General features: G+C 49.4%; 1 protein-coding gene across 3 annotated transcripts in view; it reads right to left on the bottom strand.

The window, feature by feature from the left end:
* The window catches only part of TMPRSS2 (transmembrane serine protease 2), a 40,382-nt gene extending 22,753 nt beyond the window's left edge, over positions 1-17,629 (bottom strand). Inside the window, exons 1-3 of one of the 3 annotated variants that reach the window (XM_074033982.1) lie at positions 17,175-17,629; positions 7,144-7,214; positions 3,061-3,283 (exon numbers count right to left, since the gene is read on the bottom strand). In XM_074033982.1, coding sequence (XP_073890083.1) covers positions 3,061-3,283; positions 7,144-7,158 — 238 coding nt within the window. In that variant the 5' untranslated portion in view covers positions 7,159-7,214; positions 17,175-17,629. Of the gene's footprint in view, positions 1-3,060; positions 3,284-7,143; positions 7,215-9,822; positions 9,974-17,174 lie in introns of those variants that run through there. The other 2 variants (XM_005548645.4, XM_005548643.5) reach the window with 2 other exon arrangements.
* Positions 17,630-21,623: the final 3,994 nt, after the last annotated feature.

Here is a 21,623-nt window from a genome sequence, read left to right as displayed (position 1 = left end):
TCAAGCCATCCTCCCACTTCAGCCTCTCGAGTAGCTGGGACCACAGATGTGCGCCGCTCTGCTGGGCTCATTTTTGGTAGATGAGGTTTCACCATGTTTCCCAGACTGGTCTCGAAATCCCGGGCCCAAGTGATCCACTCACCTCAGCCTCTCAAAGTGCTGGAATCACAGGTGTGAGCCACCGCGCCCGACCTGAATCTGAATTTCTAACAGGTTCACAGGTGATGCCAGCACCACTGGTCTGAGGACCATGCCCAGGCACACAACGTTCTCATAACTCAGCTGCAATGATTATATATGATGGAGGTAAGCTAGGGCCAAGGTAGTTCATGAGAGAAATTCCAGATGGCCTCTCTGGCCCATTACCAAGGACACTTTCCTCCACAGACGGCTTCCCGAGTGCCGTTTTATCCAAGATAAAATAACTGGTCTGCTGAGTTGAGGGCTATTCACTTAGGTATCCTGAACCTCACACTCAGCATGTGCTGACCTGTACAGGTCTCACCAGAAGCATGTGCAAACCCAAGTTTACTTTGCTGGACAGGCATCTGTAGTCAGCGCAGGGTCAGTACAGACACCACTGGGTCCTGGCTTGACATGGCTGCTGTTGCAGTTTAATTACACCCCACCGGCTGGGCACAGTGGCTCATGCCTGTAATCCCAGCACTTTGGGAGGCCAAGGCAGGCGGATCAGCTGATGTCAGCAGTTCGAGACCAGCCTGGCCAACATGGCAAAACTCCGTCTCTACTAAAAATACAAAAATTAGCCGGACGCGGTGGCACACCTGTAGTTCCAGCTACTCGGGAGGCTGAGGCAGGAGAATTGCTTGAACCTGAGAGGCAGAGGTTGCAGTGAGCCGAGATCATGCCACTGCACTCCAGCCTGGTGACAGAGAGAGAGTCCGTCTCAAAAAACAAACAAACAAACAAAAAAACACGCACACAAAACCCACTATGCATTTCCCTCAATCATGACCAACTTAAGGTTGTCAACTCAGCCCTATGGTTTCTTGCGTTTAACTGCTTGTTTCACGCACACATTTGGAGGACTATTGACCTTCGATTCCCCAAAGCCTAAGCTTTAAGCTGTGGGTCTGCTCCTATTCAATCATCAACCTTCTATGGCTGTTGCTAAAGCAAATAAATACATTAAGTCTGGAAAAAGTTCTTTATACTCCTGATACATGCTTCTGAATGTGTGCTACCCAATAACTGGGAGAAGAGTTTCAAAGCCAAACATTACACTTTCAAAATGTACACATTTCTATATATTAAATGCCAACAGTGTTTTCTTAAAAATAATACCAGCGTAAGTTCAATTAAATTACTAAATTACTTTTGAGTTTATGAATTTTATAATGCAAAATCATACATGTAGGTTCATATGCTTCCCTTGTAAAAGCAACCGATAAGGGATTGATATAACCCGTCCAACTCTGTCATCACCTAGTCTTTCCTGGGAAAAGTGGATGTGTCTATCAGGTGGGCCAGGGGTTCGTTTGCCCTCCTGGGTTTGGCCGTCACTGGTGGGAACACCACTGTCTGGAGGTGCTGACTTCAGGAGAGGACCTTCGTGCTGTTTCTTTGGGAGGTGGCTCATACAGACAGTTCCTTAACCCTTTCACCCTGGCTTCCTTCCATCCCCAAAATGGACAAAGACCAGGAGTTCCCAACCTCCACACTAAATGATATTTTGCCTGGAGCATTCTTTGCTGTCGGGGGGCTGTCTTGTGCCTTGCAGGAGGTTGAGCAGCATCCCTGGTGCCTACCTGGGAGCAGCACCCCCTCCCTACTTGTAACCGCCCACACTGTCTCCAGACACTGCCAATTGTCTCTAGGGGGTCCAAATTGTTCTGACTGAGAACCACTGGCTTTGACCTACCCAACCACCCCCAGACGCAGATCAGTGCAAACACAAGTACTCGCTTGGTGCGGGGCATTGAAAAGAGGAAAAGAGAGAAACACAGAAGGGAGAGGAAGGAAGGGAGGAAGCCTCATGAAAGGGTAGAAAACTCAGAGACAGGAGGTGGCCGGAGAGGAACAGGGCGGAAGAGCCATTTGTGAAGGGTGAGGGGTTGAGAGAGGGGCAGAAACACAGGAGTGACAGCACTTGTCCTGAGTGGGGGAGAGGTGGGGACAGACAGAGCTTCACAGAGCATTGGCGTTAATCACGTCGATGACTGATTATGTAATGGTGGACCTGTGGAAATTCACATTCTGACGAATCTCTAACTGTATAAGTTGTAGAGACAGGATGCACATTTCACAAAATAAAATAAAAACACTATCAATTAAAAGATCAATGTAAAAGATCTTTGGTGTAGCTGCTGCTATGCTGTTTCCACCTGGGCAATTCTTAGCACTGAAACTAGCCTGAATTAAAAGCTGGGAGGCAGTGCAAGAGGGGGCAGTCTGGAAAGACACGAGACCAAGCGAAATGGCAAAGAAAGGAGATGAATGGGAGGGTGACGAAGAGGAGGGACTGAAGTGACAGCAAATAAAATGTAACCTCCAGTCCTCCCACGCTCACTCTGGCCTGCTCCAGCCACCCGCAGGACCCTGAAGCCCACTGAGACAGCTCAGACACTTCTGTGCCACAACCACACCAGCCAGGTCATTCACTAAACACAAAGAAACAAGGAGCATCTTAAACATGACCTGTCATATCTAGGGGACTGTGTGACAAAGAAAGGTAAGATAGTTGATTTCTGCTCTTGGAAGCTTACCAGTTATTCAAGAGCAGCCATCAATAAACCACACAGCCAAGAAACCCAGAGAAGCTGATCTCAAAAGCCTATGCTGAGTAGAACAGGCAAAGCTGTACAGGAGAGTTAACGGCAGACAGAGGTCTCTCTGCAGGCCCTGGGCAAGAGGCTAGAGCTGGTGGCGACAGCTTTGATCCAGCAGGAAGAGAGTGGAAAGCCATGAAGACAGACTGGCTCCGGCAGATGGAGAAGGGTCAGACCAGGCGACAGTGGTGGTGGGAGCAGAGAGCCCCCTGGGGAGGCTGACCCAGGACCTCGGGTTTATTACAGGAAATAAACACAAAGAGAATCCTACTTGAGGTGCACACTGTCCCCGACGGGGATTTGGGCTGCCTGCAGACGGCGGGGTTGGAAGCATGCGTCAGGACCCTCGGGGTGTACTGGGGTACGGGGGACGGGTAGTACTGAGCCGGATGCACCTCGTAGACATTGGGGGCCACGGTGGGCTGTGCAGGATAGGGGTTTTCCGGTTGGTATCCATGGTTTTCGTAGTAAGGTCCAACACCTGGCGGTGACCCCTAAACAATTGAAAAGAAGATGAATAATATAAAACTCTTATTTGCACTAAAGGGTTCAATATAAACTATCACATCATATCACAGCTGTACCAATGATCTTTTAAATTGATAATGTTTTTGTTTTATTTTGTGAAATTTGCATCCTGTCTATACAACTTGTACAGTTAGAGATTAATAAGAAAGTGACAAGATATTAAAAGGTACTGCAAGGCTGGGTGCGGTGGCTCACGCCTGTAATCCCAGCACTTTGGGAGGCAGAGGCGGGTGGATCATGAGGTCAGGAGATCGAGACTATCCTGGCCAACATGGAGAAACCCCGTCTCTACTAAAAATACAAAAATTAGCCGGGCGTGGTGGCGGGCGCCTATAATCCCAGCTACTCAGGAGGCTGAGGCAGGAGAATGGCTTGAACCCGGGTGGCAGAGATTGCAGTAAGCCGAGACCACGTCACTGCATTCCAGCCTGGGTGGCAGAACAAGACTCTGTCTCAAAAAAGAAAAAAAAGAGTTAAAGAAAAGAAAAGGTACTACAGATTCTCCCTAGGTGTCTACAACTATGTCAAACATTGAACTTATTTAGAATAAAAACTAACCAGAACTTTCAATTACCAAAGTTTTTTGTTTTGGTTTGGCTTTACTATTCATTCCTTTTTTCTTACGTGTCCATTTATTAAACAGGAGTTCCTTCATGACAATTTAATACAATATTATTCATGATTACAGTTGAGAAGATTATTTCCCTCTACATACAAAAATACCGATTTGGCTGGGTACAGTGACTCATGCCTGTAATCCCAGCACTTTGGGTGGCTGAGGCAGGTGGATCACCTGAGGTCAGGAGATTGAGACCAGCCTGGCCAACATGGTGAAACCCCCATCTCTACTAAAAATACAAAAAATTAGCCGGATATGGCGGTGCGCGCCTGTAGTTCCAGCTGCTTGGGAGGCTGAGGCGGGAGAATTGCTTGAACCCAGGAGGTGGAAGTTGCAGTGAATGGAGATTGCGCCACCGCATTCCAGCCTGGGTGACAAGAGCGAAACTCCATCTCAGAAAAAAAAAAAAAAAAAAAGCACTATGAAAACAATCAAGACAAGCACCATGAAAAGTCGATCCTTCAAAAGAAAGAGGGAAAATTGAGGTCATTGTGAGGCTTTGTCTGCTGTTGGGGAGAAATCAACGGCAGCAAAGCTCTGGGGCCCCTGACCCACTCCAGACGTACAGACTCAAACTTAAGAACCACACAAGCCAGGGCATACCCACCCCAGGGCTTCCGCACCTGCGGAAAAGCCAAGGACACAAACCCAAGTTTGCCCAACAGGCTATGTATTCTTTGAAATTTAAAAAAAAGTGGCAGACACTGGGATTTAGTAATATATAGTAATAATTTTTAAAAGTTGTGTAGAGGTCTGGGTTAGAATCCATTAAGCCAAAATCCTATACTTTTAATTCCTCCAGTCTTTTCCTTGAGTATTGATATACAAAATTATAAACTAGCAATACCATAATTATAATGAGGAGAATAATAGCTAACATTGGAGAATTCAGCTGCTGCCAGGCCCCTGTACTCATAATCTCCTTGAACACTCACCATAACCCTTCCCGCTACCAGCAAGACTGGCACAGGTACGAATTAATATAACCATTTTGCAGAGGAAAAAAACTGAGTGAAGAAATTTGCCTAAAGGAGCATACTCTCTGTGTTATCCTGAAAATACCTCTTCCACATCCTCTTCTCTCATATAAGGAATGTATCATCATTCACTCACCATCTCTTATTAATGGACATTTGAGTGGTTCACAATGTGGGCTGTTAGCAGCTGTGCTGCAAGAAACATTCTTACAAAGTACATGCATTTTTGTGCAGAGGGCGGAAATGTGTAGCTACATCCCTTTAAATGAAATTTCTGGGCCAGAGTGTGGCCATACATAAATGTGAAAGAAACTGCCTAGAAGTAGCATTTTATTCTCAGCTCCATCCTTCAGTTGGTGCCTATCTTCTTAGAATGACGATCTCCCCTTCCTCAGCCTACTTAAAAATTGCCTTCCCAAGGCCTACCCTGTCAAGACTCGCCCCAAACAGGCCACTCTGGGCCCCACTAGCCCACATCTTCCCCTTCTTTCAGTTCTCCCCAGTTACCTGTTGGCTGGGCCACTCTGGGAGGCCACATTTTTCCTCTTATCTGTATCTAAGGGTCCCGATGCAAAACTTTTACCCATTAATTAATTTCTGCCCCTTGTCTCTCTCGCTCGCTCCTTTTTTTTTTTTTTTTAGACAGTATTTCCCTCTTGTTGCCCAGGTTGGAGTGCAGTGGCACGATCTTTGTTCACCACAACCTCTGCCTCCCAGGTTCAAGCGATTCTCCTGCCTCAGCCACCTGAGTAGCTGGGATTACAGACATGCGCCACCACACCCGGCTAATTTTTGTATTTTTAGTAGAGATGGGGTTTCTCCATTTTGGTCAGGCTAATCTTGAACTCCCAACCTCAGATGATCTGCCTGCCTCGGCCTCCCAAAGTGCTGGAATACAGGTGTGAGCCATCGCGCCCAGCCTGCCCCTTGTCTCTTATTGACCTCAGAGAATGACAGCAAGTTTGTACTCAATGGACAGGTGTTCTGAGTAGAGGCAGCATAGCTCTTAGAACTTTAAATGAGGCCTCCAGGGAAGTTGATTATCAAGGAATGAGCCAAACAAGGCTTGCAGAGTTCACCTCCACTTAATAACTCACTAATGCTATCCTTCAAAAGTCCGAAGATTACAACTCTGAACCAGAGTGGCACACAGAGGGAAAACACAAGGCAATCTCTCATCTAAATGAGGGAGCCAGAGGCTGCAATCTCAGCCATCTAAGAATTTGCCATCCACTAGCAAGGGCTGCAGTAAGCAAGGAGGTTTGTCCCTGAAAATGCCTGAGCAGTGGACTTGAAATTAAACACAGACCCAGTAAAACATGAATATCAGTAACAAAGGAGAAAACAAGGTCTGTTTTCCAGATATAGAATCTATGAAGTGTTTAAAACTCTTTACTAAGTGCACTTATTTTAGGTAGAAGGCAAATGGGTCAGTTACAACGGGGAGCAGAGATTAGCCACATTTGTCTCCAAAGGCAGTGGGCTCCAGGCAGAGGGAGGGAGAGGGAGGGAGAGGGAGGGAGAAGGAGGGAGAGGGAGAGGCAGAGGGAGAGGCAGAGGGAGAGGAAGAGGGAGAGGGAGAGAGAGGGAGAGGGAGAGGGAGGGAGAGGGAGAGGGAGGGAGAGGGAGAGGGAGAGGGAGGGAGAGGGAGGGAGAGGGAGGGAGAGGGAGGGAGAGGGAGAGGGAGAGGGAGACGGAGACGGAGAGGGAGAGGGAGGGAGAGGGAGAGAGAGGGAGGGAGAGGGAGAGGGAGGGAGAGGGAGAGGGAGAGGGAGAGGGAGAGGGAGAGGGAGAGGGAGAGGGAGAGGGAGAGGGAGAGGGAGGGCCCACCCATGCCTCATGCAGTTATGACTTTTCCTAGTCCTTCAGTTGGGCATCGATAGGATCCCACATGGGTCTCTTCCCTAGGACATACCCCCGTTATCGCCATCCTGCCTCATCTGTCCCCATTCCTTGTCCCTGCCCTCTGCCTCGCAAAGCAGGAAGGGATGAGGTTAAAGTGAGAATGCATATCACTCACGTCTACCCAACAGCCATGGCTTTTGCGACTCACCTGGGCAGCTGTGTGGCTGCGCCCCAAATCACTCTTTCTAGAGGTGAACAGCATCTGCATGGCCCAGCATTCCCTACAAATAGCCCTTGCAATTGCTGACCCATAAACACTGTTGGGAATAACAGAAGGGACAAGGGAACAAAGAAAAGGCCAGGAAGGTAATAATTAACCACTTACTGAGTTCAAAGCCATCTTGCTTTTATCAACAGCATCGAGTAATGATAGGTATCTGGAATGTTCAGTATGACCTAGAAGAAAGAATTACAGCACTGTAATATTTCCATATCAGTTAGTTTTTAGAAGATAAATCCAGAAAGAACTAGAAGAATCTCTAGATGAAGGTTACCTAGAACAAAAACCAGTGTTGCCTGCTGACTTTTGGCCTGCATCTTCACCACTGCTTCCCCACATCCCTCCATATTTAAGGACTTTGGGACCCACTTGTACCTTAGAGGTAACAGCAGAAGCACTCTCCTCAGGGATCAGAGTGGGGAGGAGGATGGGTGCAATTATAAGTGCTGCGGCCAGGACAGCCTGACTGGGAAGAAGAAGGAACACACTCAATGACTTAGACATCCATCGGGAAGGACTCTCAGGGGACTGCCTGGGACTCAAGGCCACCCACAACTCCACTGCCACTAAGCCCAGGCATCCTGCTAGATTTAACCCAGTTCTCACCAGGCAGCTGTGATCTCCCCTATACAGAACATCTACTCAAGGGAGACTGCATGGGATAAAAATGCTGAAGAAACACGACAAGGTGACTAAACCCATCAAGGTTGACAGAGGTTAAGGACAAGATGGGCTCAGAAGGGAAAGGCCTGGGCGAGTTCCTGGCAACACAGCTCTCTGGAAGTGTCACGGGTGAGTTACTGAACCTTGTTGAAATCTCAGGGTCCTCACAGGAAAACGGACAGAGCAGTCGCCACTGTTGTGTTAAGCTGAGGGTTCCAGGAGAGTGGGGAAGGAGTGCCTCACAGTACCAGGAACTAAGGAAGAGCAGGTGCAATCAGACCGTCTTTCCCAAAGAACATCCACAGGCACTGCCAGTAGCCACCCACCGCCCAGTGGGTGGTCCAGGGCTCAGCACCAGACACAGCTCAAGGTTGACGTTTTAAAGCTGGCCATGTGGGCCCTCCCAATTTTTAATAGATACGTACGTTTAAAAGAATCCATAAAACATGCCCACAGTGACTCCATTTACCCCAAACCCAAAAAAGAAAGAAATTCAGAGTCCACCATTTTGACCATTTCTAAGATTAGCAGTAATGAAAAGAAAGCTGTGGGGCATTTCGTTTGTTGTCCTTTGTGAACAGTTAACAATAATAGCTAGAGATGCCTTCAACACGAAATGCTTTATAGTAAAGCCGCATTCTGACATCACTCTCCACGGACAAAGATTCTTCGCTTGATCAAACTTACATCAGGCTCCTGAACCTTCTAGGCCATCTGTGCATTTCCTTGTAAAATCCAGTTTTAGCAAAAAAAACCTTGCTCAGTCAGTTCAGCCAGAACCTCCCACCCTCGGTATGTGATCACTCTTGATATCTGATCGGGTTCCTCAGCCGCCACGATGCCACAGGTGATGTCTGATCACCCAGCCTGTCTTCAGCAAGAATCCTGTTTGGTTGGTTCAGCCAGAATCCCCCTTACCCTTGATGCTTTCTCTTAGTGATTTTTCCACCAACCCCACCCTGATCTTTGGTTATAAATTAACTCCCACTTGCCCATACTGTGCTCAAGTGGATCCCAGTCTCTTTCCCACGGCAAAATCTGCTGGCTGTGATCCCTGTACCTGTCTCCGTGATCCTGAATAAAGTTCGCCTCGCCATCTTTAACAATGTCATTGAATGATTTTTTTTCTTTAACAAGCACTTCGTGAGCAAATAAAGGGCTTTTTTCCACCCCTACCTACTTGACTTTAAATGACCAAAGAATATTTTAAGAAACGGGGTTCGAGATTATCCATCCAGAAGACCATGTTCCCAATGAAAGAACAAGAGCCTGGAGGAGGCTCTGGGCTTTGGAGCTGGCCAGACCAGGGTCCACTGCCTGTGACATGCCCGCAGAAGAGTATTTCCTGCCTGCTGGCACACAACCGGTGCTCAAACAGCAGCAGGCGGCACTGGGCAGTGGTTCAGCCCCTGACCTCTGAGACCAGACTCTAGATCCAAACTCAGGCTCAGCCACTCACTATTCATGACCTGGAGGAAGCTATCGAAGGTTCTGTCCCTCAGTTTCCCCATCTGCAAATGTGGATAACAGTAACACCTACCTCCAGGGCATTAAGTGAGTTAATACTAACGAAGTGCTTCGTGCTTAGCATAAAATGAGTGCTATATAACTTTCCATTAAATAAGAGGAATTATAAAGCTGATAAACATTTAACCACCTGCTGAAGGAAAAGAGGACTGTCTTGATTTGCAGGTTTGCATTCGGTAAGTACTCCCAGGCTACCAACATGAAGCTCACCACGGAGCCAGGTACGGTAGGGCTGGCTTCAGCACACCATTGCTTTCCTATGTCCTAAGCAGAACTAGCTCCTGAATCATTAAACTACAAAACCCCAACAACCTGCCATGAATGAAAATGAGTATGACTTTTTAGTCTCGAGAAACCTCACCAAACAGGTTACGACAAACATACACTGATCATTTATTTACTCTTCACGTACAGATAAAAATATAAGAACCAGGTCATGTCATAGCTTTGGGATTTTTTCTAGGATTAAAACTAAAGTTCACATCTTCCTGGGTATGAGGAAAGGAAAGTGACTAATATACAGGTGGGAAGGATCACCATTTAAAATGTATCAAAAACGTTTAAGCCTTTTAGTCACATCTTAATAGACCTTACCTATGTCTGCTTTGTGAAGAGAGAGGATCCTCAGGCCTGACATCAACACAATAAATCCCACATTCTTGTCTCATAAGCAGGAGAGAACTCAGTACCGTCCTAAGATTGCTTTCAAAGAGTCCTGCCTAACCAAACACATTCTCACGCCTCTGGTTTCTCAGCTCTCCTATCTCCCCAGTTATAGGTTTGGTTGAAGTTTCAGGAAGTGAAAATTCGATCCCATTGGCGGCTCTCCCAGCTCAGAAGCCCTCTGAAAGGAATGAAGAATCAGTGCTCAAAACCCACACTTGCTATTCATTCACGATCCCTAACAAGGAAGCCAGGGAAGGAAGGAACACCGGGAGCCACCACCATTAATTGTCAAATAAAAGCCACGGGACCCAGAGGCAGTGGCAGGATAATCCTATCTCTTCCAGCAATCAGAACATGATAAACAAAAATATTCAGCGTGCCCAAATCAGCTACCATGGACTTTGAAATGGAAGACCAGAGTGATGCTGCCAATAACGTTCTCCAGCTGGGTCGGGCGTGGTGACTCACACCTGTAATCTCAGCACTTTGGAAGGCCAAGGCGGGCAGATCACCTGAGGTCAGGAGTTCAAGACCAGCCTGGCCAACATGGTGAAACCCCAACTCTACTAAAAATACAAAAATTAGTTGAGTGTGGTGGCAGGTGCCTGTAGTCTCAGTTACTCAGGAGGCTGAGGCAGGAGAATCGCTTGAACCCGGGAGGCAGAGGTTGCAGTCAGCCAAGATCAGGCCACTGCACTCCAGCCTGGGCGACAGAGAGAGACTCCGTCTCAAAAACAAACAAAAAAACAAAAAACAGAAACAAAAACAACAAACAACAATAACAAACATTCTCCAGTTGAAGAGAAAAGAAGGGGGGAAAGTCCTACTCAGACATTTGATATGAGAGGGGAAGCACTGCTGTCCCGAAAACACCAGGAACTCACACTCACTCCTGTTCATCTTCAGAACAGGCATTTCCTCGTTCACACAAGCTTGCACATCTCATTAACTAGTTTCTGAAAGGAGCAAGATGTAACGTAGATGACGAGAGACAATGCTGTTTAGCAAATGCTTACTCCTGTCATTTAAAGGACCGGAATGATGGCTCTCAATTCTGGAAAGCCAGCCATCAGGAGCACTTGGGGAAATTTTCCTTTAAGTGCAAAAAAGCAACAGCGGGTGGCACTCAGGCCCCATTCCTGGATGGCAGGGAGCTCCTTCTTCAAAACAGACAGTGTCAGCCACTTGAATCTCACAATGGCACGCAGCTGTCCTCACATTGTTTTGGTCCATCCTGGGCTGAGAGTTGAGTCAGCCCATGAGTCACCTGCCTGGCCACCATGCAGCAGGACGATGCTGTGGTATCACATCTGCATCCCATGACATGATGAAGTTACTGCCAAAACAAGAATCATTTCTCCTAGTTTCTCTCCTCTGGAGATCTCGGGACACGTTTGCTGGAGACTTACTTTCCAAATAACCAAGTCAACGCGGATGAAGTCAGGCTCATAGACACTGACTCCCACCCAGGATCCAGGGGTATTCTCTGCAGTGAAGTCTCCACTGACCTCACCATGCACCACTGTGCACACACCTGCTCCTTCTCGAAGCCCCCACGTGTGACTGGTACTGTTCGAGTTGCTGGAGGTGTGAGAGGGAACAGACAGGCCAGCCTCAGACTCAGTGACCCTTCTTCAAACTCCAGACAGCACTATCACCATCCACGGACACGTCCCAGCCAATGACCAAATGATCAAAAAGAGCCTCTTCTGCCAAAATAACCACACTAACATCACATTATACAACGAGATGTTCTATCCTCTTAAGGATAGAATGCACGACTAAATGAAAGTTAGCCAACAGTGGATTTCAGTGGCTGTTGAGCAGACACTTGTTTACGTGTAATCAGGTAAATTGCATACACAATGATTGGCACAAGAGTTCTACTGAGAGAGAAAGGCTGAGCGAGAAACAGAAAGATCACCTCAGGAGAGGTATTGCCTGCATCATCCAAGTTTCTTTTCCTGTGAATGACTCATTGTCCCAAAGAGATTATAAACTTTTTAGGGCAGAAATCAGGTCTGGTTCTCTCTCTTTCTCTCTCATTGTTTTTTAAATCTAGCTTTGTAGCTTACAAAGACAGTATTTAAATGTTTTTATGGAGCTCCTACCACCTGTACCTCAAAAACTATTGAGGAAAAAATTAATAAGCATGTCTGACAAAGTTGAGGGACACAAGATCAATATAAAAATCTATGTGTTTTTATACACCAACAACAGATGATTGGAAATGTAAATCTGAAATACAATACAATTTGCAGGAAAAAAAATATTTTCTCAGTTCCAAAGGCCAAATGAGTAAGACGAAATTTAGCAGAGGGAGATGAGATGCCCACACCCAGACAACACCAGCACCCCAAGTCAGGACAGTGGGTGACCTCCCAGGAGTCCAGGTGCCCCAAACTGAGTGCAGCCTGGCATGACAGGCAGGCAGGTGGCAGAGGCCCCCCAGTCACTCCAGGCAGAGACTTCAACACCACACACAAGCCACTGGCTAAGGTTTAAAGAACTTGTCCAAGTCAGTCTGTAAAATGGGGATGATACAGAAATAGGATTGTTGCGGGATTAAGGGAGAAAGCAAGGCCACAGCTCAGTGCCCGACCCATGACGAGCACTCAATAATAACATAATGATGGCAGATAAGGTTTATCTTCCAACCACCTAAGACCCGGCTATGTGGAGAAGGAATTCAATTTATTCTGCGTACATCCAAAGGACAATACCAGAATCGTGATCAGAATTTCCAGAAGAGCAGACTTGGATTCCATCTGGGGAAATCAAGTTTCCAACAATTAGAAAGTTCAAATACAACTTGAGGCTGGGCGCGGTGGCTCATGCCTGTAATCCCAGAACTTTGGGAGACCGAGGCGGGTGGATCACGAGGTCAGGAGATCGAGACCATCCTGGCTAATGCAGTGAAACCCCATCTCTACTAAAAATACAAAAAATTAGCCGGACGTGGTGGCAGGCATCTGTAGTCCCAGCTACTCGGGAGACTGAGGCAGGAGAATGGCGTGAACCCAGGAGGTAGAGCTTGCAGTGAGCCGAGATCACACCACTGCACTCTAGCCTGGGTGACAGAGCGAGACTCGGCCTCAAAAAAAAAAACCAAAGGAAGTTCAAATACAGCCCGAAGCTACCTTAGAAAGTACCAAATTCCTCAAACCTAAAAACATATGTTTCAAGATTCCTCAAACCTAAAAACGTATGTTTCAAGACTAGAAGATCATTTCTCTAACATATTCCAGAACAGAATTAGGCTTGAGCGTCAAGACCAGACATGGTGATCTCTCAACATTGCTCCCAACTCCTTATAAATGCATCACCAGTGAACTTGAAAATGTCAGCGAATTCTCTGTCAGCAGAATCTTGCAGAAAGAACTCCAAGCCCATTGTCCCTAGAAAGCATGCTCGCCCATGACCCCTGGGCTGTACCGCAGTGGGGTCAGGCTAAGTGCCCTGCCAGGACAGCCCCTTGGAAAGCAATGGTCTTAAAGGGAATTTGACACTGCATTGTGCACCTCATACAAACAAACAGTAATAAAAAGCCTCAGCTTAGTTCCATCTGCCAAGTCAGACCTCACTTGAACGTATTTTTCTAGCAAATCCAAGGTCAGAGCCTCTCTTCTGAGTCCCACTTGACAGCCTCAATTTTTCCACCTAGTCTGCCCTTGAGTGAACTTCCAGACTTCTGCTGCCGCAACCACAAGCCAAGGTGCCCTTCAAACACTTCCTGCTTTCTTATCACAGTTCTGTGCCCTAAACCCCCCCTGCTCTCCTGCCATCGATGCCCAATGGCTCAGCGCTGTCCACACACAGATGTTGGAGCCCTCGCCTCCCTCTCGTGGACTCACCTCCAGGAGGATGAAAAGCCTGTCTTTGAGTTTCTTGCCCTCTCAAACTTCACTCTGTTTACAACAAAAATAACTACCCACACCCCCGCCAGAAAACCAGCCTCGACACCCAACCAGTGCATTTCCACTCATTCAGTTCCTCTCTCCTGACCATTGCCCAGCGACCAGGAATAACCGAGTCCCAGGTCAGGCTCTGCGTCCTCCTGGAGCACAGCCTCTGTTCTAGGTCATCCTGAAGAGCTGCCTGTGTGCTCAACCAAGCTGCTACCCTGTCACAGATCCCCTCCCTGGGTGTCCATAGGCTAGGTGGGGCCAGGGTGGTCAATGGCCATGGGGACATCATAAGCCCCCTCCTTCACACGCAGGCCCATACCTAACTTGGTGCTTGCAAGTCAGGGCCTTCCAAATCGCCCTTAGGGCCAGCAGGGGCCCCACAAAGGCTGACCCCATTCAGGCCTCAGCTGTCAGGTACATAATGCTCCTGCACCCCAGTACCGAGGCCACGCAATGCATCTGGTATTGGAAGACCCCCTGGCAGGTGTCCTGGAAAGCAAGGCGGGGCCGGGAGGAGTAGCAAAGGCCTGGTGACTGTGGGATGAGGGATACTCAGGGAGTGCAGAGCAGGAGGGACCAGAGAGCAGAAATGCACCTGGGCCTTCAATGCCCTTGGGCTCTCTGGATCCCCACAGGGAGCTCTCCCTGGCCTCACTCTCCCCACCAGGAAGGCCACTTTCCAAGTCTTCAGCAACCAAAACTGAACAACCACTCCATTGACCATTCACCTTTCCTTTCTATCTCAATGCCCAAGGCTTAGATATGCTCAGTGCTCCCCAAACCCAGAATTTTCAAGCAGGCTAAAAATAAATAAATAAATAAATAAGCTGCCTGGGCCCCATTCTCAGAGTCTGATGCAGTAATTGGGACCAAGGCAATGATCCCATATTATTATGAAGATCCCCTAGGGAATCCTGCCACAGATTCAGGTGGGAAAGAGTAGGAGTTATCAGCCAGACTTCTGGTGTACATTTCCTGGTAGGGCCCTCACCCTTAGGTTGGACCCAGAGTAGGGGGACAACACACTCCGATGATGATGGTGGTGGTGGTGGTAGTGGTTACTGGCATAATGTACTGCATGCATCTACCTTTTCACCTACAGGACATGTGCACCAGCGTCTTGTCACTCAATGCCCCCATGGCCCAGGGACGTCAGCCTTCTGCAGGACATGTGCACCAGCATCTTGTCACTCAATGCCCCCATGGCCCAGGAGGTCAGCCCTCCGCAGGCCCCCTTTCAGAGTTCTAGGCACTCTGACCATGTCATACTGCTAGAGGGGGCAGCATGGAGCCCAGGTGGGGCTTTGGGCAGGGGCTGGGCTCTTTCAGGTCCGGGAGAACCAGAGCCTGGCCCAGGAACAAGCCCTTTTCAATCAAGATTCCAGGTGCCTTGTTTTCAGCTTCCTTCCCTCCTTTTCTCCACTTGCTGGTAACATTCCAACATCCCGGAGGGAGGACCCAGGGAAGGAGCAAAAGGAATCGATACTGTGCGGATTGTCACTAAAGCCCCTTCTAGGCATCCTGTGTCTCCGACTCAGAGCCCGACACTGGAAGCCCTGACCTGTGGAGCCAGATAGGCTGTGTTTACCCCCAGTTCTGCCCCTTACAGGTTAAAGACCTTGGACAAGCTACCCAACCTCTCTTCCCCAGTTTCCTTACAGTTGAGTTAAGTATATTATAAAGGGTTTGCAATGATGCCTGGCTGAAAAAAGAAAGTGCCACATCAATGCCTGTGGTTATTATTATAATGCCAGTGCAGCCAAATGTACTCCTATGATTAAGGTGACTTGAGTTCAAGATAGAGTGGCCAACGGTGCCTGGCAGGCCAGCACCTAGCAACCTGGGAGGCCCTGCCTGAGGCTCCAGCAACAGCACAAGCTTGTTGTTAGAAGGTTGTCCTTGGCGGGTGGGAATAAGGGAAGCTGCTGGGGACCAAACAAATGTCCAGGCAGAGAACAAAGGCCCAGCCGGCTCACCAGCTGATCATCAAAAATAACCAGAGGCGGAGGTGCAGATGGCCACCTCCAGGCAGAGGTCTCAGCCCATAGGATGCACACCGAGCTCTCCAGCCTAGTGTGTCCTTACCCGAGGGTGTTGCTAGGTTTCATTCTAACTTCATCTGTCCAGGAGTTCTGCAGCGAGCAGGGCAGGTCCCACTTCTTCAAAAGCACTCAGCAAAGGTGGGGAATTCTCAAGCAACCTCCAGTGACTTTCTGGGAGAACTCCTGGTTACCTGACCCACCAGGCCCTCCCTTCACAGCAGCAGCTAAGGAGCCAGGACTGACTGAGCTCCCTCCCTGCTCAAGTCTCTTTGCGCTGGTAAACTCTCCCTGCCACACTCCCAGCCCCCATCCTTCCTGCAGGGGAGCTGGCTCCATCCCCACTTCCTGGAGTACCTTCCCAGACTGCTGGGACAGGTCAACAGCCGTAGTAGTCTCACTTCAGGTTTTTCAAACGCCTTGTAACTGGGCTGCGTAGCCTTTGTAATTTTCCATGATTCGGGAGGTTCTCGCGGCTGGGGGCTCGGTGAAGTCTGGCATTGCCTTGAGCGCGATGCGCTCATCTTTCCCATGGGACCACCGCACAGGTTCGCACAGAGGGGAGGGCTGAGCAGCCTCGAAGCCGAGCCCTTGGTGTCCCCTGCCCAACAGGCTCACCTCAGGCCTCCGTGTTATCCTTTCCTTCCCAAACAAGCCACCAGGATTCCTCGTGACTAGGCCTGCCACCAGGGCGTTCTGAACAGGATTTAGGGCCACCGCGCTGTGCCCTACGGCGGAGCGGGCGAAGGCCCTCCTCTGCCACAAGCGCTCAGGGCTCTCGGCGCACAAACTTTCTGGACATGGCGCAGTTTTTCATCTGGACCCGTGCTCGAGCAGAGCGCCCACTGCTAGGCTGGAGCACTTGACCACTCAGGGTGCCACTGTGCCGAGCCCGGCAGGACAGGTTGAGGTGGACCGAAGCGCCCAGGTGCCCCGCCTTCCCCCCAACCCGGCGCGCAGCGCAAGCCAAGGAGCCTGACGGCTTCCTCCCGGGCGGGTAACTGCGGGTGCCAGGTGTCCAGGCGGCCCCGGCCCTGATCGCCGCCAGCGGGTCACCGCAAAGGGGCCTGGGTCGCGAGCAGTCCCTCCCCGGGACTGACGGGCAGTTCGCACCTTGCCCGGAGGCCCTCCCGGAGCCTGGCCCAACGGTCCCCGCCGCGCCGGCCGTATCGTTCCCGGCATCTCAGCGAGTTTCCAGTTTCTCCCTACCTCAGTAGGGAACCAAGAAGCAGAAGGAGTTCAGGTAACACTGCGGGACTGCAGAGATTTCTCCCAAACAAAGAAGCCAACGGACAGCACTCCCGGTCCTCGTTGTCAAAGAGAAAAGGCTTACCGGTGCTCCCAGGCGGGGGCCTTGGAGGGCAGGCGGACGAGGAGCCAGCTTCGGGGACCCCGGAGGACCCTCTTCCACCAACTGGCTAGGGACTCGCAGGACCACCTGCCCCAGCCTCGCGACGCCAAGCCAACAGGGGCGGCCAGGGCTCTCGGCCGCACGCAAGGAGTCCCAGGCGCCCAGCACTCTCCCAGCACCCCCGGAGGCGCCCTGCCCGGCTGACCCCAGTGCTCGACCGTCGGGCGCACTCACTTGCCGCGCCGCGCTCCTCACACCCGCTTTCACCTCCGGGCGGGGCAGGGGGCATAGGCGGGTCCCAGGCGCCCAGGTTCCCCTCCCCAGCCCGGACCCCGAGCCGGGACCCCGGTACAGGCGCCGCTCACCTGCCGAGCTCCGGGCGGCGCTCCCCGCCCCTTGCCCTCCTCCGCTGCCTCCGGCTTAGCTCGCGCCTTCTCGACCCGCCGGCCCTGGCTCTCACTTTAATCTCAGGAGGCGGCGTCCCAGGGCCCAGGGCAACACCCCCAAATGCGCGTCGCGGGTCACCCCGGGCGGGCGAGGGCGGGTGCGGCGGGAGGAGGCGTTTCCCAAGGGAAGCCCGGGACGGGTTCCCAGTCTGGCTCAACCCCGGCTGCGGCCGGACCCAGGAGGGACTCTGGGGCACTTCCCGGGCCCTACCCCAGCGGCCAGCCTGCCCCACTCGGGTCCGCGGCGCAGCGCTGCCCGAGGGCTCGAGTTTGGGTTAAGGAGGGGGATTCCGGGGAGCGCTCCTCGAGTCCTGGATAAGCCCCCGGAGCTGCTACCTCACGAGCTCCTGCAGGCGGCCGGCCCCGTCCTGGCCTCCGGGGAACCCAGTGTGGCCTCTGTGCAGTGACCCAGGAGTCAGCCTTGGGGGACCGCTGGCCCAAGCACGAGTGGCAGGGACACAGCGCCGGGCGCCCAAGACCCTCCCCAGTCCGGCTTGGCCTTTCTTGGCCCCCACCAACGTCCAGTGGAAAGGGCTCCCCAGGAGGGTCCCAGGTCTCTCTGCACCACTGGCCAGGGTGGGATTGAGGAAGCGGTGGGACACACCTCAGTCAGGAAGACGTGGCTCTTCCTGGGCACTTCAGAGGTTCTTTCCAATGTTTGCAATTGCGGGGGCTCAGAATTCACCAGAATTTAATAGGACTGGAGGAGACCAGAATTCACCATCCCAAGTAGGACTGGAGGAGACCAGAAGCTGCTACCCCAAAACAGTCCTCTTTGGCATACTGATGATTTGGAACTGGTTATGTTGAGAAACTGCAGACACCGGAGTACCTCTGAGAAACTGCTCTTTTGTAAAGGAAATTTGCACCTATAAAGGAAATGTTCATTAGTCAGCATATTTGTACCAGGAAGAGAGCTGTTCCCAACAACCTCTGTCACCTGGGAAACTTTCATCTGCCTCACTGGGCAGCCTGTGTTCGCCAGACACCTCCTCTCCTTACACTCCCCTCACTCCTCCACCCCACTCCCCAGAAGCCTCAAACCCCCATTTCTTTGTGTCACTCAGAGTGACAAATCATCTGGCTGCTGTACCTTTTTTTTCCCCAGAAGGGGTCTCACTCTGTTGCCCAGGATGGAGTGCAGTGGCTCAATCCTGGCTCGTTGCAGCTTCAACCTCCGGAGGCACAAGTAATCCTCTGACTTCAGCCTCCCGAACAGCTGGGACTAGAGGCGAGTGCCGCCACACCCAGCTAATTTAATTTTTTGTAGAGATGGGGGTCTCCCTATGTTGCCCAGGCTGGTCTCCAATCTGGGCTTAAGCGATCCACCTGCCTTGGCCTCCCAAAGTGCTGGGATTACAGGGGTGAGCCCCGGCTCTGGACCCCCCCAATCACCTGGCCTGCTCTTTAAGTCTCATATTCTTGTGGGATTCCCATCTGTGAGTACATACATTGAAACAGCTTTTCTCTTGTTCATCTATTTGATGTCGATTTAATTTGTAGACTTCCTGAAGAATCTAGAAGGGTAGAGGGGAAGCATGCTTTCTCCTCCCTTGCATAATATACAAATCAACATCAACATGATTTGCTTTAAAATGAGGTGAAAGCAGAAAAAAGCCCCACTCAGTCCCATCCCAGGCTGCCTTGGCTCACTGTTCCCTTCCTGGGAAGCTCTCCTGGAAGTCTCCTGTCTGGCAGGACTTTCCTAGTAAACCCTTCCCTCTCACTCCCTCCTTTGGCACCTTTTGTGGTCTGCTGGTGGCACCTACAACAGGGATTGTCCCAAATATGCCCCAGCCCTCCCCATCCCCCACACTGCCCTGCTCTCCAGTCTGCCCCAGTGGGAGACCCTCAAAGACCGCCTCCAGCACACAGGTCAAGTCCAGTTGTCTTTCGGCAGCAACTCACTTATTTCTGTCTTGACAGTGTGTTTAGTGCCTGCTACTTCCACCCACAAACCAGGGAGTAAGTGCTGCCACAGACTCAGACCTCTTGTAGTGGTTGTTCATTCACCATTTATTTTTCCTTTTATATTAATAACCAGGGTTCTCCAGAGAAACAGAAACAACAGGAGATATACAAATATTTACATACACATATATATGCACACACATGTATATACACACATCTATATTTCCATATATTATTTATAAATATGAATATCTTATATATTATAGATAAATACATATAAATAATATACACATAAACATGCATATTTATATGCATAATATAATACAGATATGATATATATTATACATTGCTTATATGTAATAAATATTATCTATAATATATATAAAGATTTATTATAAGCAATTGACTCATACAATTATGGAGGGTGAGAAGCTCTACATTCTGCCATCTATAGACTGGAGACCCAGGAAAGCTGGTGTTGTAGCTTTCAAAGTCCTGAGAGTCAGAGAACTAGAGAGTAGATGGTACAGATTCCAGTCCAGGTCTGAAGGCCTGAGAACCAGGAGTGCTGAGGGCAGGAGAGGATCAAAGTCCAGCTCACCCAGTAGGCAGAGAGCAAATTCAACCTTCCTCCCCTTTTCTGTTCTGTTCAGGCTCTCAACAGATTGCCCAGATTGAGGGCAATGAGTGTTACACAGTCTATTCAAACATTAATCTCTTCCAAAAACACCTTCCCACACAGACACCCAGAAATAATGTTTAACCAGTTACCTGGGCATCCCATGACCAGGTCAGCTTGACACATAAAATTAACCATGGCTGGATGCAGTGGCTCCCACCTGTAATCCCAGCACTTAGAAGACTAAGGTGGAAGGATCTCTTGAGCCCAGCAGTTTGAGACTAGTCTGGACACTACAGCAAGAACCTGCCTCTACAAAACGTTTTTTAAAAATTAGTCAAGTATGGTGGTGTGCACCTGTAGCCCAAGCTACTTGGGAGGCTGAAGTGAGAGGATCAGTTGAGCTGAGGAGTTTGAGGCTGCAGTGAGCTTTGATTGTGCCACTGCACTCCAGCTTGGATGACAGAATGAGACCTTAGTTTTACCTAAGCATGAATATATATATATACCATAAGTTGACCCCTTGTCAACTTCACACCCACACATCTCCTTACACCATACTTTATCTCTAAAGACAATAGCAAAATAATAATTTTGCCTAATGTGATAAAACTCTTCTACATACAACCAAAAAATGCACTAAGCCCTTCCCCAGAAGTGGATGTAAAATTCTCAAGTGTTTACACTTCTCCCTGGTATTCCATAACTAAAACACCATAACGTAAAATTAACAATACTTAATACAATGATATAATGTCAATACACCTTAAGTTGTGTAATAAGGGAATATGAGAGAAAAGAAAACAGAGATATATACTGTATATGCAAATATGTGCACAAATGTATTTAGAAAAAAATGAGAAAATATTCATGACAATCTAAAGCTTTGTAATAGGTTGCATGGGCAATAGCTGGTGTTTGTAACTGTCTTCTTCCACTACCCACTCTACGTTCTCTCTGCCTTCGGAAAGCATGGAAACTGGCCATGGTTCTTAATCTGATGGAGTAATAAAACTTTCATTCCTTAAGGGTCTGGGCCATTAATAGCCCTGCCTGGATTGTGTTGTAGTTTTCCATTGGCCTTAATCACAAGCATGGTAAAACTAAAAGATACCCTAAGGAATCACTGTATTCCAGACACACTCTTCCTTACCTGCCTGGTGGAGTAGTAGTAGTCTAGCTTCTCCTTGATAGTCCAGATCGGTCTCCCCAGCCAATGCCATAACTCTCTCCTTGCCTGTTGATTCAGAGGCATGTGGAGCTCAATGTGGCCAGGTGGCAGTCGTAAATTCTAGTTTAATGGAATCACTGTTGTGTCTCCTGGTGGCAGCATTCCTCCCTCTGGAACTAAGACCTCTAGGTCAGCAGAGCGTAAAGTCACAGAAACAGGAAGCAAAAATTTTGCTAGTGGGCCACTTGGAGTAATAGTGCGTGGTGCCACTCCCATTTCCACCC

Source organism: Macaca fascicularis, chromosome 3 (assembly GCF_037993035.2).
Source record: "Macaca fascicularis isolate 582-1 chromosome 3, T2T-MFA8v1.1".
Taxonomy (NCBI): Eukaryota; Metazoa; Chordata; class Mammalia; order Primates; family Cercopithecidae; genus Macaca; species Macaca fascicularis.
The sequence above is the reverse complement of the archived record's forward strand: the minus strand, read 5'-3'. Positions and strand labels throughout refer to the sequence as shown.